Source organism: Orbicella faveolata, unplaced genomic scaffold (assembly GCF_042242905.1).
Source record: "Orbicella faveolata isolate gen_17 unplaced genomic scaffold, um_ofav_v1 contig_15, whole genome shotgun sequence".
NCBI classification, from domain to species: domain Eukaryota; kingdom Metazoa; phylum Cnidaria; class Anthozoa; order Scleractinia; family Merulinidae; genus Orbicella; species Orbicella faveolata.
Window position 1 is genome coordinate 2,809,693 of NW_028301542.1, and position 18,613 is coordinate 2,828,305.

The following is an 18,613-nucleotide window of genomic DNA, read 5'->3' on the forward strand; positions in this document are numbered from 1 at the left end:
ATCAATTCCACCCAGCTGAATTACATGTAGTAGTTTTGACAAATTTTACTCAGTTTGCAAACATTCACTCAGTTTGCAACATTCACTCAGTTTGCAAAATTTCGTCAAATCTGCCAAATTTGTTACTGCATGCTAAGGGTTCCTACACCACTAATGACAAGTAAAGACCTTTCTTTTCTTTTTTTTTTTAAACATTTTTTAAATATAATCAACTTACTTTGGAGGCTTTTCCACAGTTCTGAAATGCTTGAATGTTGCCATCTCTCTCTGAACTGCCATCATAGACTTCTGGAATGGCCGACCAAGTTCGACAATTTTTGAGTTGAGCCAGTTTAACAAATCAGACACCATCTGCTCATAATCTTTTTCCATTTGTTCCACCTCCATCAAGATTCCAAGTATCTATTGAAAACATATAGTTCCAAGACATAAACACCCTCTTGTCTTTATAATTTGTTCACCACTGAATTTTCTTCCACACACCAGTTCAAAAATTATAGAGTTATTTTCAACTTTTTTAGATGAAAGGCATGAAAGCCAAATGTATTTTTTAATTTGAAAAAGATAACGGAAAAATTGCGTCTTTCAATTTTTTTCTATAAGCCCGTGGTTGTTTACAGAAAAACAAGAGATTGGGCAAGACACTTCAATCTCAGATAAATAGGTACCAGCGAATTAATTTTGACGCTGGGGGTAACCCTGTGATGGACTAGTATCCCATCCAGGGGGGAGTAGAAATACTCCTAGTCCCTTCATGCCACGGAAACTAGGATAAGTTCTGGCCTGATGGGCCACTTGGCTCGTATGCAGACTTAACCTTACTTTACCTTTTATCTAATACAAGTAAGTAAGTAAATGACTCCCACCTTAGCAATACGCCTCCCTCCAGTTTCTTCACTCTTCATCTTGGCAAAATATTGATAATACATTGACACATAAGTCATGATGGACTTCTCATCAGGCCGTGGACAATCCACATCTGAGTGAAATTGTTAAGGAACAACAGTTGGACATCAGTACAGTCCAGTGCATGTGAAACAACGAACTCAATCAAGCAAAGTCTTATCCAAATCCGTTAAAAATATTAAAATGCGTGTAAAAAGAATTATCATACCCTCTGCATCCAATAGCTTGGCAATACCCAAACTCTCTTCGGCAACATTAAAGGCATTATTCAGGTTTGCCTCATGTTGGTTGGGGCGCAAGGAGCCATAGTTGATTATGTCAGGTCTGTAAGTGAAGACAGTGAGAAACAGCTTAATGGTTCAAAGCCTTCAGACTATAAACACTTCATATCGATCATTTTCAATTCAACGGATAGGTTTCAGTAGAAACTAGAATGGCCTTCTGACTGTAAAATTGAAAATTGGCCATGTATACTTGTATTATCTAAAAGTTCTTTTTAACTTTCCTGCTGTGGACAGACCTTTTGAAAAAAATTATTTATAGTCATTCTACGTCACACTTGAACAGTGTCTTGGACATGTGATCAAAATCTTCCAATCCATGCACGACTTTCAGTGATGTGATGGAGATCACAAGCGAAAGTCAGAGATGCAATTGAAATTGTCAAAAATTGATGCAGTGTTTTGGAGATCCATACAATGCCAACAAACTACAGTAGGTTGATGTCCAACAGGATACATGGGATATGTCAAGTGATAGCCTTGAAATAAAAGAATTCATGACAAAAGACAATCTGGAAGCGGCAAAAATCTCACTCTTGCCGATTGTAGTTTTTGGAGCAGGCCAGGTCAAGTGCCACAACAGGAGAGTGCTAAGGGTTATGGCCCTTATTTACAGCCCTGTATACTACTACAAAACTACAGTCAAACCCCTATTAAACGGCCATCCTCGGGGAAATGGACTGTAGCTGCTTAAAAGGGGTTGGCCACTTAATAGAGGTAGAAACAATAGAAAAGCCATCATTGGGACTTTGATTGCTGGCCGCCTATTAAATAGGGGTGGCTGTTTTATAGGTGGCAGCTTAATAGGGGTTCGACTGTAGTTGTATGTTAAAATAGTATTAATTTAGACTTATGCCAAACAAAAAGTGACTGTCACATAATGAAAACATTTTACTGTTACCATTTCAGAGTTTACCTGTGCTTATGGATGAGGGCATTGAATGCTAAACCATTCCTCCAACTTGTAGTAAAGTTCTGTACATCAACACCAGGATACCTTCACAATGAGAGAATGCAATAAAAAGGAAAGTTACACATCTACACCTGAATACTATTGTACAATTACTGAACTCAATCGAGCACAATCCAGTGGATTGTTTTCATTCAGAATGCATTTTTTATCCAATTGATCAGTTAACTTTATCCAGGTATGTCATTTACATTGTGTGGATACTCGAACTGTGAACACAAGTTTCATATTTTTAATACTTTTTTCCAGTGACTATAGAATGAACGCTCTTTGTCTTAGCAAGAGTTCTTTAGTATTGTTACACTCCACATCTGAAAAAACCCTAACCTTGTACTTTATATAAACTGCCTTCATTTTATAATGTAGTTCTAATAACTCTGACAACAGAACAGCTGTAAAGTCAATACTTATACATATTCCTACCCTCTTGTCATTCTTTGGCACCAAAGAAGTAACGCTTCCTTTGCAGACTTTTTCTCCTTGGACATTTCATCCTGAAATAATTACAATACATGTAATTATAAATAGCAAGGAACCAAGTCTGGACAAGGACTGGAAAGAAATCAGTTAACTTTACAAACTACTAAACCACGTTCTCCCAATAGACAACTACTTAAAATTGTGGCATTTCAGGAAATGTCCATACCCACCCCAAGAAAGGTCGCGAAAAATTCAGAGGACAGTGCGGGAGGAATGGGGGTTAAAACAAACATTTTTGTTTGTTTGATTTTGTTTTTTTTTCAAAAAATCACTAATGATGAGTGCTTGATTTGAAAGTGGGGAGGGGAGAGGGCTCACACCAAAAACACCCCCTTAGAAAATGTATACCAGATAATTTCCGAGTCACTTCACTTACAATAACAAGAAATTTATTAAAATACATTAATATTTATCATATGAACACTAATGAATATTATTCTCTTCATATAATATCATGTCTCAAAAACGTTTAAGTCATACCTGGTAAGAAATGTCTGCTATTTGGAATCGAAGTATAATCATCCAAATCACTGCCAAAATCAAACGCTCATTGCCATCAACTATGTCTTCTGCTCCAATACTCTCCAACTTCACCTAAAACAAAATTAAATAAGTCAGAATAGTGAACAAGCCACATCCTGTAAACTTGTTTTCAGTTATCTACATATTGGTCAGTTTCTAATTGAGGCAACAAAGATGAAACTTCCATCAACTTCCTATGCAGATCATCAAATTTGGAAGTTACAGGTTTTATGCAATAATGTTGTCAATTACGAATCTGATTCGTGAATTTATCTTTCTGTACATGTATCTATCATAAACTTACTGAACGCTGTAGAAATTCAAGGGCTTTGTTTACATTTTCAATCTTATGAACCCTGAGTTTTCCACGAGCTGAGGAAAGAGAACACAAAATGTTAACCAAGCACATGAATATGAATCCAAGAAATGTAACAATTTGATTTGAGCAATGTACAAAGTAGGAATTTCAATCTACAGCAGATATCAATAACAATTTAAATGAGATCACTCAGTTATAAAGTAAGACCAAGAACCATGAACACTGGTCATGTTTTTAATTATCATTTTGCTTCCAGTCGAAGGCAAGATAAAAGATTACGATTAGTTTAAAGGTTGGTGCAACCTGTGCACCCATCCCCAGACACTTCCTTATGACATCCTCTCCACAGACAGTCACATGGCTGTTGCAGAAAGGTGCCAAAGTATATTCAGTCAAACCTGGCTGTTGTGGAGAGGTTTGACTGTACTCTACAGTTCAGTTTACTTAGTACTATTAATATCATCGTGTCAACAAACTTAAATCTACAGTGTATTTGCCTAATAAATCCATACCAATTTTTCCCAGCTTTTCACCAGAAATAGTCTCAAGAAGACAAATCAACAATCTACCATCACACAAGTCGCTGAATAAGTCATCTACATGGTTGTTATTCTGTAAAAATATAAGCTCAAACTTGTAACGAAACATTACTGATCACAATTATTTAATAAGGCAGTGGCCTACTAGTGGGTTTGATCCCTTGCCAGGGGACCAGTTGTGTTTTGGGCAAGATGTGTTACTCTCGCAGTGCCTCTCTCCACTCAGACACAGAAATTGGGTCATGATTGGGTCAAGGGCTTCTGTTGTTAGAATCAAACCCTTGTATATTGTCTTCATCAGCAGGCTCACCCTGGGAACACTGTTGCAGAGATGATTTACTTACTTTTAGTGCTTACGGCTATTTCCAGGAAGGATGTCCTGGCGTCAGCATGACAATGCTGAGAGGTATTATGGGTAGTGGTCATTCAGCATTGCTTGATCAAAGTCCATGGCATTAAATAATGAAGGAATTGAAGGTGAAACCATAAATACTCATATTCAAGACTTCAGTCAAACAGGGGTAATTGCTAACATTATCCATAATACATATCAGCACTTTTGCAGGGTTGTCATTAAGGGTAGCAGTGTAACCCGTAACACCTGTTATGGCTGAGTATGATTGATTTTCCCTTGATGCTACAGGTGAAATTGCTTGTTGTTCATAAAATTCATTCACAAAGAAAAAGTTTGCTATGGGTGTGGAGAACGAGGCTACAGGTGACTCTAAACTTAATGACAGCCCTGTTTTGTAGAACAACTTTTCCAAATCAGCTGTACATGAGGTGAAAGATTGCAAGGAAGCATACCGGGAATTTGCAATTTATTTGTAAGAATTTTTCAGATCACATTTTTTAGGGGTTCAAAAGTTTACACACTCTGCAACCCCTACTACAAAATAGCCAATCAGGTTTGATAAAACAAGTGGCAGGTAGAGCATACATGTATTGTATCTCTGGCAAGATTTAGTGACAAACCTATTCATTGTAGGTTGTCACAAAAATATTCCACTCAACTGAAACCACTTACCTCACTTGAAAGGACTAATGGCCCTGCCTTTGCATAACAAGCATATAGATGTGCATTAATCTGAGTGTATAAAACTTCTTAAATAATATAATTTACTACAAAATAGACACTAAAAAGCTTGCAGAACCTTACTCTATGCAAGTCTGTACTCTAACAAAGTTATGCTTGTAAAATTACTCTTATTTAAGTTAGTTTGTCGTGTTACAAACGCCACCTGACAATTTTTACACTTAAGCTTACCTTATCAAGGAAAGAATTAACCCACTTCGTAAAGGTTTTCTTTTGAGAGTTAATTCGTTCATTTTTCAACGCTCTTATCCTGTCCTTTTCGAACGTCGGTGTTGGTGGAGGTAGATACGCCATAATTTGTGTCCAAGTCGTCGTATTTAAGCTTACTCAGGAAATTCGTATTCGGCACAATCCTTGTTTGTAAAACTCAACATTTGTATTACGCGCCTCGCCTAATTAACTTCCCGAAAACAATTTTGGCTCCTTCATCACCGTCTTCAGCAACAAATAATCCAAATGTTCTTTATCAAGCAATATCCGTAAACATATCCTTTTCTCTGTTGTCTTGATAAACAACCCTTCTCTTCCCGAGGAAGCCAGTAGTCACTGTGTTGACCTCTCGGCGTGTGAATCACGAGCGATGTTTTGAGTGATCTCTCGCCGTGTTAAAACCACTCGAGTACACCAAACCGTGTCTTCCAATTAAAATGATCTATAGGCAATATCGGTTCATGATGTTGATAAATGACCAAGCTAGAGAGAGCTGCAATATTCAGCTGCTAGGAAACCAGCAACGCTTTCCAGTCCGTGACACGACAGTGTGATGGAATTTCTGGCTTCAGCACCGTTCGAAATTCTAACTTGTCACCTCACGCTTCCTTATATGGAATGATTGACACATCTAAGATCAGATTGGAACCGGCCGAGTTTTGCGTTATATCTTTCAAAAATTTTTATTTATTTATTTATTTTTTCATTCTCGTTCTCAGAGTGGCCATTACCAGCTCTAGCTCATCCCACTTCTAGGAAATTGAAAGAGTAGATGGCGTTTGAGTATTGGAGAATCGTTGTTTACAATATTTGCCTCATTAGCATAAGCGATACTGGTTTCTAATCAAGCTACAAAAACATCAGTTCTGAACATAAAAGGTCATAACACGATTAGCCAATTTGAGTCCGGTTTGTTGAATACTTTTTGTTCGACGCAGATTTAAAAACTAAAACTTTTATTAGGAACGTATGAGCCCATTAGGACTTTTGCCGCCCAGAAATTTTGCAGTTTTCAAAGCCAAAAATTACACCCAAAGAGCTAAACATTTAACCATGTACAAAGTTTCATTAGCTCTTATACTGCTTGAAGTCAATACATATCTTACATGTAGAGCAGAGGGATTGGGCGAAAATGTAGACAATGACGTCAGCAAGAAACCCCCCATTTTTTTCCGGATGAGGAAATCGCCTTCCCTCCCCAGACCTCCTCCAATTGCCGGAAGGAAGAAAAGTAACGACTGTCGAGCAACTCCTCCTCTACTCGAAATTTACTGCTCAAAAAAACACAGCCCGCGAGTTACCCGAGTATGGTTTGGGCAGGAGGAATACAGTATTTCGAAGGTATAGGGCGCGCGGGCATTGACGGTGAGACAGGCCCAGGAACCAAACAACGCATTACCCGTAGGATGAAAACTTTATTTTCACGTAATTTTGATTTATTTAGCTATGGTTGAGGATTGTTAGGAGTTGGTGAATCCCATCCCCAGTAAACAAACCGAACTCTTGGAAAAATTCTGAAACGGGTTTAAGACACACGAACATTTACTTCGTATATATATAGCTGTTATACTGTTATTTACACTTAAATAGACCCTACAATCCGTTAGAGTGGGGGAACAATGAAAAAGTGACGTTTTTGTTGACCTTCAAAATGCCCAAATCTTATCTTTTCAAAAGGTTTACAAATATGTACGTAAGCAGACTCTATATAGCGAAATGGAAAACTCAGTCGTATACATTAGTGGTCAATTTAAACTAAAACACCAATGAATATATCCTTTTTACAAAACCGCCGAATCAACTCCTCGTTCATAATTAAAGTGTTTCTGTTTAACTTTTCGCGACAGCAGCTCTAGCTAAGTTCTTGAGTGCTCGCCCACGTTTCTCATTGGTCGATAACAATCGGAAACTTGACGAAGATGAACACGTCACTTCGGTGAGCCACAAGCATCATTTGCTTTCTCCACGCCTCTTTCAGCAATGAAGGTTGAAATTATCGCAGCTTTCCTCCCATGTTTAAGCCGCTTTTCCATGCTGTGCCGGCGGTGGTTGCTTTACTTCCTTGACAGCTCCAGGAATATCTTGGTTTATTAGGAACACGAAGCGAAGACCACAAATCTGTTGAAGAAAAGACTGAGTTAATTGAATGGTGAATGAAATAGTTTCAAACTACACTACGCCCAAGAAATTTGAAAACGCAGCTTTGTTTCTACGGTTAGGCCTTACGTCCACACTAATCCGTCACGAAAACGGAGCTTTTCGAAAACGCTCTTCAAACCGAAGGAATTTGAAAACGTCGGCTTTTCGTTTTCGTGTCGACGGAAAACATTTTGAAAACGGAGCTTCTCGAAAACGATGACGTCACGATAATCACATGATTTCACTGACCGAGTGTTCCTTAATCACAAATTCAAAATGACCACTGATCGTTGCGTTTTCAAATTCTTCCGCGTAGCGTGGACGGCAGACGTTTGATGCGTTTCAAGAGTGAAACATCCGTTTTCAAATTTCTCCCGCGTAGCGTGCGTTAATCATGATCAATGGGTTATGATATTTCTTCTTTTTTGCACTCGTGACACATCCAAACACATCTAACCAATTGCAGCAAGAGTAAATACCAAAATAAACCAATCATAATCCGAAGTCACACCATGCAGCACGTGCCAAACGCGGGAAAATGTACTAAAATCACGCCACCTTTGGTTTTTCTCTTAAAAGGAAAAGTGTTTTTTTCCCTTTTTTTCGGTCGACAATCAATCGAAATTCACTTAATCTTTAGAAATAAAGTTGCAAACAACCTTACCCAAGTTATTTACAAATATGATTTTTGTATGATGAGAACAGAATATAGAAAGAGCCTAGGAATAGCCATAGATCATATCATCATCAAAATCATAAGCTTTATTTACCCTCGAATTCGGCAAATTACCTCGAAAGTGGAGTTGTGATGGAGCCTCGCTTTGGTTCCTATGACAACAGGCTTGCCGTCTATGTACAGCGGTCTACGGCCCTCGTTAATAACACAGTATTCACCATCGCTACGAAGTTTGATGACTGCCTGTCGTCTGGAGATTTTCCACGCCGGTCCCTCCAAGGACAAATCAACATCGACATGATTATCTGCCGTTGATCTTCCAACAGTGATCTGGAAAAGTTGAACACCGAACAAAGAAAATCAATGACATAACTAAGTTTGCCGTCAAATAATCTCCAAAATTTCCTTGCTCACTGGCCTTGGGCAAGCTGCAGGTATGCAGTTATAATAATAATAGTCATAATGATAATGATAATGATAATGATAATGATAATGATAATGATAATGATAATGATAATGATAATGATAAGACTTACCTCTCTGGAGCGCATGAGGTACCTAACTAAACGGCCTCTCAACACAGCAAGTGTGTGTGAATCAAATTCACTGGCTGGGGTGACTGTGGTAGTTCCGGCTGAGAACAAATCAGAGGGCGTCACTACCACCTGATGGAAATTCATTCTAATAAATTAATTACACTCTTGACTTATTAAAGGTGCGAATTGTTGTGATTATCCAATGTGGCAAATAACTATATGCAATCTTTTTATCATTAGTAAGCACCGACTTATTTTTACGAACCATTGCACGTCTAAATCACTGATTGACTGACTGACTGATTGATTAATTAATTGATTTATTTACTGATTGAATGATTGACTGACTGACTGATTGTTGATTGATTGATTAATTGAAGAGAATTCCTCTGCCAAATTGGCCCAGCCTACGGATTTCTGCACGACGTTTTGTGCCCCATAAGAGATTAATAGAGTCCTAAAGCGTGACGTCACAAAAAATAAATTTGAGAAATTATGGGATTTGGCACCATTTTTGAATAGAGCATCCTTAAAAATGGGCCTTCGCCAAAAATTACTTGTAATTTGCAGCCGAAATATAAAGGATGAAAATTTGGTACTGCCCCATATAAATCTCTCTCATTTTGAGTCAGTTCTAAACTGAAGGAACTGAAACAAATTTTGAAGGGTTTGTACGGGATGCTGTCAAACTTTGATACCTAATATCTCTATCGGGAATTGGAACTCAGAGGTAATTTTTGGGATGAGGGCATCTTTTAGGATTCTCTATAAGAATATGACATCACATCCTATAATTTCACAAATTTTATTTTTGTGACATCACCACTTTAGGACTCTATTCTCATCATCTCATCATGCTGAAGTGTTCTTCTTATGAAAATGACACAAAATCTTACTGGCTGCATTGAGTTTCTCCACGATAACTTGCCAGAGTGGAATCTCTCCTTCTAATAGACGAATTTCTCGCTTGTTGCGTCTATCAGCTAAAGAGAGCTCTTGTTCCAGGTTATCATCTTTGGTTTCTCTAGCAATATCAAAAACATTTTCAACATTTCATTAATACTTTCAACAGGATAACAAGGTGATAAAATGTTAGCTTGAGTAACAAGCATTCACGTCCCCCACCACCCCGACACTGTTGAGTTTTCACTCTTACCCCAATTTTCGTGCGACCAGCAAACAAGAAACTCTTCTGTATGGGAGTGCTTGCAACACAGTTTAATAAGACCTTGTTTTAAGCTCTGAACTTAAACAAGGTCCTGTGAGAGTATAAGTTAGGAGGATGAAGGCTGATTTATATAATGAGAGACAATACTTATAAATCAAATAATTTTTAATTCAGAATAATTGGCAGGCAGATAACCAGGATTTTACATCAAAGAAAGTAAAACAAAGAACCAACCATATTTGAACCTAAAAAAGATCATTTTTTTCTGTCAAAAGTAATTCAGGGTTAGGTTAGGATTTGACTTTGTATTTTTTGAGTTCAGAATCCTTGTGAACATGTGCTATCTCACTATTTAAGACCCTCATGAGCATGAATATCAGTATGAGAATGATGAGCTTTTGCTTAAACCAAAATTTCTTATTCTTAGGACCCAGGCTTTCTTCTGTCTCTGAGCAGTAGAAGCATGCTGTCATCTCCATTATCAAAACCAACATATCTGAAAATCTTAGATGTGTGTTCACGGTTTGTTGCTCTTTGCATTTACTGACCGACCTCTGTTATAATATTGGTTAAAGAAAATTATTATTTTCCCAGTAGTACAGTCAAACCCCTATTAAACGGCCACCCTCAGGGAAATGGACTGTGGCCGCTTAAAAGGGGTTGGCCGCTTAACAGAGGTACAAACAATAAAAAAACCATCATTGGGACTTTGATTGCTGGCCGCCTAATAGGGGTGGCCATTTAATAGGTGGCTGCTTAATAGGGGTTGGACTGTATTAATTAATACTTACAAAAGCTCGGCATCATTAATTTGTTCCTCAGCATCAGAAAAACTCATTGCATGTTCTGCTGTGGAAACTAAAAAAAGAGTTTAAGAGCTGTTGTGCTTACATGATAAATGATAAATATTTCAAAAAAGAACAAACACAGTGTAAATGAACAAACAAGTTTAACAATGAATACACAACTCACTGTTTGATTGATGTTATTACCTGCCTGATCAGAGAGAAGCTGGTATTGTCGCATGAGGAGCCAGTGATTCCTTAAGGCCTTAGGTGATCGACACTGGTGAAAAACTGACGGGTTTTTATCCAACAAATCTTGGAATAATTCCAAAGAAGCTGGGCTATTCTAAAATACAATAATAAATAAAACAGTAAATACACATTATAGTGTACTTCGCAACTTTCACACAGATAAAACAAGAAGATTTAACCACTGCAGTTAATGTTATTGAAGAAGACAATGTGCAGTTACAAAAAACATTTAGAGTTACTGGGTTCCTTCAATCTCCAATGTAACTACTGCAGAGAAAAAACCATGGCTTTTGCAAACAATAAACAACTCTTTCTCCTTCATCTCCTTGTCAAAATTTTGCTGTGCATCACTAACATACCGCAGGAACATTTGCTAAAATGTGCTCCTCGTCTTTACTCCAAAGTGCATTGTTTTGTGCGGCAGCTATAACATCTGGAGGCAGCTGTTTGACAGCAGTGGTGGCCAGCCTTGAATTGAAACATCAAGAAAAACTATTATTATTTAACTAAAATCTAAATAGAAATGATAGTTCGACGTTTTGATTTTAAAAGTCTTCGAATGAAAAATGGTGCCAAAAAGGACTTAGTTTCTCAGACAGTCAATTTATGAGGATACTTAAAAGAACCCTCAAAGTTTGAAGCTGAGGGGCCCAAGATGCTAATTTTGGAAAGCCTAGTGCAACACTGAATGCTAAGTAGAATCATTTCAAAATGAAGCAAAACAAAGTTAAAACACCTGGACACCACAGGGTCATAGAGAAGTTGGTACCATCGCTCTTGAATTTCCTTCTGCGTGAATCGACAAGAAAACTTTATTCCAAGGTAAACAGCAGTCAGATCATTTGTCTACAAGAAAGAAAACATCACTGCAGTTATAAGTAGTTTCCAATTTTAGTAAATTGATTACTAAGGATACCATACACCCTTAGAGGTGTCTTGCATCCAATATTTTTTTAAATCCTATTTTGAAAATGTTCTGTTAATTTTTACTGCCACTGAATAGGGCAAAATAAGACACTTTTTTAGTGCTTTGGATCTGGAAACTGAGAAACAAATTACATTAACAAAAATACAAAATTCAGTTTGACTTGTAGCTTTCAAAAGGTGATTTGAACACTCTCATGTAGAGGTTATGAAAAATTTGACAGTTCATTTTATTTCAAAATTCTTGGTATAGTTCTAAAATTCTTGGCTAGCTCTAAAATCTTTAATATGATATAGGGGTTTAGCTATGTACAGTTTAAACTGAACACGCAACATTGCTTGGGTGTGAGACACCTCTACAGGTATACGGTAACCTTTACACAATGACAAAATTGTTAACATGGCTCAATGTAATTTAGGCTAATTTCAACTCAAGACAACTGCAGGCCAGCAGTGTCCCTCCCAGATGTGAAGCACTCCATGGATTCTGCAAGGGGGGGGCACGGGAATTTACAGCTCTGCTGACGAGGTCAGGCCATTTCACTCAAATTGCTGAATGTTTACAGAATGCTATGAGTTTTACCTGCTGAACTGCTGTAATAAGAGCTAAATCATCTGACGGTCTCCATCGTCCAAAGTCTTTATTCACTTGAGGATTCTGCGATAAGATAAATTTCATTGTCATCATGTCTTGTGGTCAAGGAAAAAAACAAGGCAGTGATAAACAGAAAGGTGAAATATTGGTAAAAAATTGATAAAAGAGAGGAGACTTTATCCATACTCAAATGATGCTGACCTTGCTTTTACGCTGTTTTCTTGAAGAACCTTTACCTGTCGGCTACCGAATTTACAAGGAGACAAAAATTTGAAAATATAAATGAACAAACGTTATCGACAGTGGTAGAGCCATATGTTCTATAACTATGATATTACTTTCACTAGGGTTGCATTAGAATCAAACATGAAAGCTGCAAATGTAAATTTCGTTTAAATTAAAACTGGTTTACAATGGCTAACAATCATAATAAGACAAAGTAAAGTAAAAGTCAAACAGGTTTGTAAAATTGTATTTGAAGAAATTTTTTTTTTCTCAAAACTAAAAAACCAAAGTACCAAAATTGCCACTTTCTCAACAACATTGACCAAAAAAATTTCACACCTCCTTATCATTTCTGTTATGTAGTGTAAAGCAACTTATTCTCACATTAGCTTGAAACCAAGCACTTTATAGCATAGCATGTGAGAATGAAGAATGTGCCTTATAGTTTACATTTACCAATACATGGGGAGGCATGGTGGCCTCATAGTTGATGCACTGTGTTCCTGGAGAAGACACTCTCTCACAGTGCCTCTCTCCACCTAGGCGTACAAATGACAACCGGCAAATTGAGTGCTGGGAGAATCCTAATTGAGTGCTGGGGGTAACCCTATGGTGGCCTAGCATCCCATCCACTTAACTCTCACAGTGCCTCTCTCCACCTAGGTGTACAAATGGCAACCTGCAAATTGAGTGCTGGGATAATCCTTATTGAGTGCTAGGGGCAATCCTGCAATGGACTAGCATCCCATCCCAGGGGAAGAAGAAATACTCACTGTCACTCCTTGCTACAGAAACTGGTGATAACTGCCACTACCACTGAGCTTAGACACAGACCTTTTACCTACATCATCAGCTTACCAAAGTTCTTTTTATATCTTTTTCCAATCCAGGGACATCACCTCTCTGTTTTGATGCTTTTTTAAGACTGCTCTCAACAAGTTCATCGTCAAACTTCTTTCTCTTGATGGAACGTGAAGAACTACGCCGTGGAGTGCTGCGCCCTGCTCGTCCTGCTGGCCGGGAGATGGGTACCGGGGGTGTTGGTAAAGCATTGGGTGGTAAAGATGACATCGTTCTTGAGCTAAAAGGAATTCAACATTGACTGTTTATGAGGCTCGTAGTAAACAAATATTTTGAACGTCAGCAACATGTACACCTCTATCCACTTGATCAAGATTCAAAATAAATAAATGACTTGAAAATGAATATGACGACCCAGAGAAATGGTAAAGGAAAGCATGCACACTAACTGTCGCGTTCAACACGTTGACGCTTCTCGATCTGTCAGAAGATCGAATTGAATTGTTCGATCTAATATCGATATTTGGTATATGTTTGTCTCTGAATCCCTGAATAAAACTAATATACGCGATGACGTATTATTAACGATGCATTTTACCTGTGTTGTCGTCCTGATCACCACGAGATGACTAAGTAAAGGATACAAACAGCTCTCGACGATTCATTCAACAGGAGACGCCATATTGAAGTTAAGCCCGCATAGATTCATGGGTCGCAGTCCTTCATTAGTTCCCAGTGCGTTGCTGGTCCTAATGGCGCGGGAAAAAATCGGCAAAAAAAACTTTTAAAAAATGTTTTTCGATTTTTCCTCAAGCAAAAAACACTGAAAGAACCGTAAGCTTGAGGAAACGTGAACAAAAAGAAAAGTTACTGCCCAAGGTAAAGGTGAAAAAGTATTAATCAGGACATTTTAATGTGTTCCAACAAAGGCACAGGTTTTTGAAGCACCTTAAGTGCTTAATTAACCTAATCCACATCTTATCCAGATAAATTGTTTACACTGATGAACTTACAGTCCATGTAATGAAAGAAAGCTCATCATAATTTTCTTTGAGTTATTACAGAAGGCCTTTAAGAACTCGGGGGGGGGGGTACTCTCTTATATGGGTTATATAGGCATGTGTGGCCCTAAACAGTAGGGTTTTTCAGCCATTTTGGTCATAAATAGGGTATTGATTTTGGCCATTTTGGTTATAAATAGGGTATGGGTTTAACACTCTAGTCTTGAATTGGGTATGTTTCTTAGAAGAAGCTACTTCTTCATCATTATCAATAAGACCATCAACAAAAGCCCTTCATAACTTATGTTTGGAGCAACTGTGTCAGTGACAATGGTCGTAAATAGACTATTGAATTTTTGGTTAGGTCATAAATAGGGTAGCAAAAAATGCAGATTTTGGTCATAAATAGGGTAAGGGTTTGGGGAAGTGGGCCGCACACCCCCAACCAACTTTTCTGGAAGTAACCCCCCCCCCCCCCCCCGCCCACCCGCGGTTAAGAAATACCACTTTTATACATTAGATTCCAGTCTCTATCGAGTTCACATTTCTCCTAGATCTTTTATTTCTGAAATGATACAAAATTATATATTAAATTATTTCTAAAAATATGATACAGCAAAGTCTATTTGTTCTTTAACTTAATGTTAAGTTACAAATTATTAGTACATTGTTTAAACTTAAAAGATATTTGTTAGATTAAACACTGTTTGGGCAAAGGTTTTCATTTGATGGGTGCCAACCAAGATCGCATCTATACCAACTCTTCTGGAAGTCTCCCTGATACAGGCTAGCTCTCACAGTCCACTGCACTGGTCACTACAGCTCCTAGATACAATGGAAAGTGCTCAAAAGACATTTTTTAATTTTTTGCACATATTTTAGCCAAGTTTTAGCATTTTCAGGGGATATTTTTCAGGGGATATTTGATGTGATTTTGTGCCTGAATCAGATTAGATGCACTTTTAAGTTGACCCACACCCCCATCCCCATCAAAAAAAACAAAACAAAACAAAACAAAACAAAAAGCAGATAGTCAAAAGGTCTCTCTGATAATTTTACTAGAAATGTTGCTCACTCTCATCTACCAAAAAGACCAAAAAAGGGTAACTAAATCATGCATGTAGGTATAAAACCACATACTATGTATGGAAGAACTGAGTATTGGTTTAGGAGAATGAGTTCTGAGTTTCTATTTCATGAATTAGTTGACTTTTGTCCCTTTTAATGCTTGTTCTTCAATCAATCAATCAATCAATCAATCTTTATTTATAGATGGTAAAACACCTAATAGTTATACAGCTAATAAACATGTGGCCCTCTAAAATATACAATAATTAAAAATCTATTAAAAACCTATGTTCTTACATTTGATGGAGCAATAGAATCATCCATGCCTGTGACAATTTTTTGGCAAATTCAATAATAATTAATTGATCTCTCCCAGACATTTTAGGGTAGGAAAGGGGGGTTGTGATTCCATTTCATGCACACATTTTAACAAAATTCATGCCTCAGATATACTCTTAGCTACTTTTGAAAGATTAACCTTTTTACATTGTCCTCACTCTTAAAGTGTTTGCTCTTTCTGATCTGGCTGTTTTTACACTGTAGAGATCATTTCATGTTTCAACTTCAACCACCATTTATGCTGTGTCTGTCATATGTTCACTACGTAATTAACAATTAAATCACAAAGGAAAACAGAAGATCAAGGCTCCCAAGAGGAACCAATTTCCTGTTGAAAGTGCAAGGACCCATGCCCAAGAGGATTCCATTTGTTCTTGATTTCACAAAGGCGTGGGTAATTTATACCATAGAAATTCTCACCCCAGTTCTTTAGATCTCGGTCCATATAGTTCACATAACTACCAAGAGAGCATCCAGATTCTCTCACGGCATTATATGTTGATGTAGCAAACTTTGTTACCTCTTCTCTCTGAACAGGGTCATGAAACCTACCATACGTATAGAAGCTGTACTGTGCAGAGCGGAATGGAAAAGCAGTGGACGTTGAAGAATGCTGTGCAATATCGCCACCCATGTGAACAAACTCAAGAAGACATTCTGAAGGAATATCGATATGGGTAAAATATTTTGCTAGAGGTGGAGGCAATGATTCAATCATTACACCCTTGACGTAAATGGGTTCTACTTCTTGATGAACAAAGCCATGGCGTCGGCTGTATTCAGTTGAAAACTGCAGATACGAGGTAAACACCTGAGGTTGTGTTTCTGTTGTTGGGTGGAGATTTTTGAGGCTTGCTTGTACTTTGTCTTCATGGATATCAGAGTACACAGCATCCAGGGTCAGGGTCTTCTTGCCAAAATAACCATGAAGGGCGAAGTCAAGATTGAGCTCTTTAGGAAACTTGCTTAGATTCTCGCCGACTGCATTAAGCCCTCGCTCACTTTCATCAGTGGTGCTATAAATGAGACGATTCCAGATGAATTGATTTGGTCGCGGACACACTTCTAGAGTGACATCAACTAAGATTCCAAAATTGCCACCTCCCCCTCCTTTTAAGGCCCAAAAGAGGTCCTGATTTTCCTCAGCTGATGCTTTCACAAGGTTACTTCCATCAACTGTAACCATGGTAAAAGACATGGCCTTGTCACATGCCAGGCCACCATGCCCACGTGACAACATACTGTAGCCACCCCCAAGAATGTACCCCCCAATCCCCACAGCAGGAACGCACCCTCCCACTGCGACATAGCCGGTATCATCTAGCGCTGAATACACGTCTCCCCAACATGCTCCAGCTTGTACAGTTGTCATGTCTCCCTTAACTTGAACATGATTCATATTCTTAAGAGAGATGACAAATCCGTTACTGTCAGTGGTGGAATATCCAGCGAAACAGTGTCCCCCGGATTTGACAGCCACTGGGGTCCCAGTCTTGTTGGCGATTTGCAGACAACGCTTAATGTCATCAGCATTATTAGGTAAGGCTACAAAGGCGGGGTGTTCGTAACTGTAAGCAGGGTTGTATATCTTTATCGCTTCTTTGTAAAGGTCTGTTTGCTCTGGAGTTACTGCAATATCTCTCAGTTGTTCAAGAGCTTCGCGTACCGAGCCGCCTCCATGAAGCATTCTGATCGTCGCGTTCTTGAGAAACCTGTTCTGATGTAATCCATGGCGTAAAAGACGGTAACCTCTTGAAAAATACATGCCCTTAAACATTTTAACTCCCCTAGTGTTCCTTACGTACTCTTCTCTACGCGCAAAAACATAAAGCGAAGAAACACGCAAGGTACTTTCACTTCCGCGAAAAAACAACCCACTGGATTCTTCTTGTATGATCACTGAATTGTATCTTTAGTACCCAGTCTCTTTCACACAGCGCGGTCAAAGCCTTCGACTTCATGCAGACACACCGTGTGTTCATGTAAATGTGGCGGTTCTTTTTTAGTTTTATAATATCTTGAAAAAACAAAAACCACAAAAACCCTCCAGAAAGTCTAATAATTGTAACTTTTCAAAGATAACACCCTAGTACACTAGTACCCTGATACCCTACTACCCTAACATCCTAATACCCTAATACCCTACTACCCTAATACCCTCATACCCTAACACCCTAGTACCCTAATACCCTAATACCCTAATACCCTAACACCCTAATACCACAGTACCCTAAAATCCTAGTACCCTAGTACCCTACCCTAAAACCTTCATACCCTAAAACCTTCATACCTAAACACCGTAATACCCTAGTACCTTTATACCCTAATACCCTAACAGCCTAGTACCCTAATACTGTAACACACTAGTACCCTGAGACTACGAGTAGTCCCTCTTTCGCTTAGTCCGTCGTGCGTGACGCGAAAGAAAACCGCGAGAAAAAATGGCCGCGCGAAATCCTGGGGGCGAGGAGCGCGCGAAAGGAGGGACTACCGCCTAAGCCCAAGAGTTTGCCCTTTCACGATTTTTCGGTTTAGGATTTCTCATCTTGACGTCCTCTTATTATCCCCTGTTGTCAATAACCCCGGGAGATATCCTGAGTAAAATTGGTCTACTCTACTCTTCAAGTAGCCAGGCAAAAACATATGCCGTGAGAAGTATATTTTCGTTCAGTGTTCGTTCTGCAAAGGTGCCAAAGAAGTTTTAAAAATAAGACGGCGAATGAGGCATCTAGTAACGATTTTCGCTGCGTCTGTAGGTGTAAATCTAAAAGTTATTGCGAA

General features: G+C 38.4%; 2 protein-coding genes across 3 annotated transcripts in view; both read right to left on the reverse strand.

Annotated features, from left to right (window-relative positions):
• LOC110053800 (spectrin beta chain, non-erythrocytic 5-like) overlaps positions 1–5,891 on the reverse strand; it is a 52,441-nt gene extending 46,550 nt beyond the window's left edge. For both annotated transcript variants that reach the window (XM_089287934.1, XM_089287933.1), the window contains exons 1-9: positions 5,285–5,891; positions 3,991–4,090; positions 3,464–3,531; positions 3,118–3,231; positions 2,581–2,651; positions 2,104–2,184; positions 1,115–1,230; positions 867–979; positions 218–402 (exon numbers count right to left, since the gene is read on the reverse strand). In XM_089287934.1, the coding sequence (XP_089144060.1) occupies positions 218–402; positions 867–979; positions 1,115–1,230; positions 2,104–2,184; positions 2,581–2,651; positions 3,118–3,231; positions 3,464–3,531; positions 3,991–4,090; positions 5,285–5,407 (971 nt within the window). In that variant the 5' untranslated portion in view covers positions 5,408–5,891. The remainder of the gene's footprint in view (positions 1–217; positions 403–866; positions 980–1,114; positions 1,231–2,103; positions 2,185–2,580; positions 2,652–3,117; positions 3,232–3,463; positions 3,532–3,990; positions 4,091–5,284) is intronic.
• An 827-nt stretch (positions 5,892–6,718) lies between these two features.
• LOC110053818 (microspherule protein 1-like) lies at positions 6,719–14,161 on the reverse strand. The gene is made up of 12 exons (XM_020760103.2): positions 14,023–14,161; positions 13,482–13,704; positions 12,600–12,641; positions 12,387–12,461; positions 11,616–11,725; positions 11,239–11,347; positions 10,835–10,973; positions 10,634–10,700; positions 9,571–9,698; positions 8,675–8,772; positions 8,253–8,468; positions 6,719–7,441 (listed from the first exon to the last, which is right to left on the reverse strand). Exons 2-12 carry the CDS (start codon positions 13,692–13,694, stop codon positions 7,340–7,342), a joined length of 1,299 nt encoding a protein of 432 aa, XP_020615762.1. The 5' UTR covers positions 13,695–13,704; positions 14,023–14,161; the 3' UTR covers positions 6,719–7,339.
• Between the last annotated feature and the right edge of the window lie 4,452 nt (positions 14,162–18,613).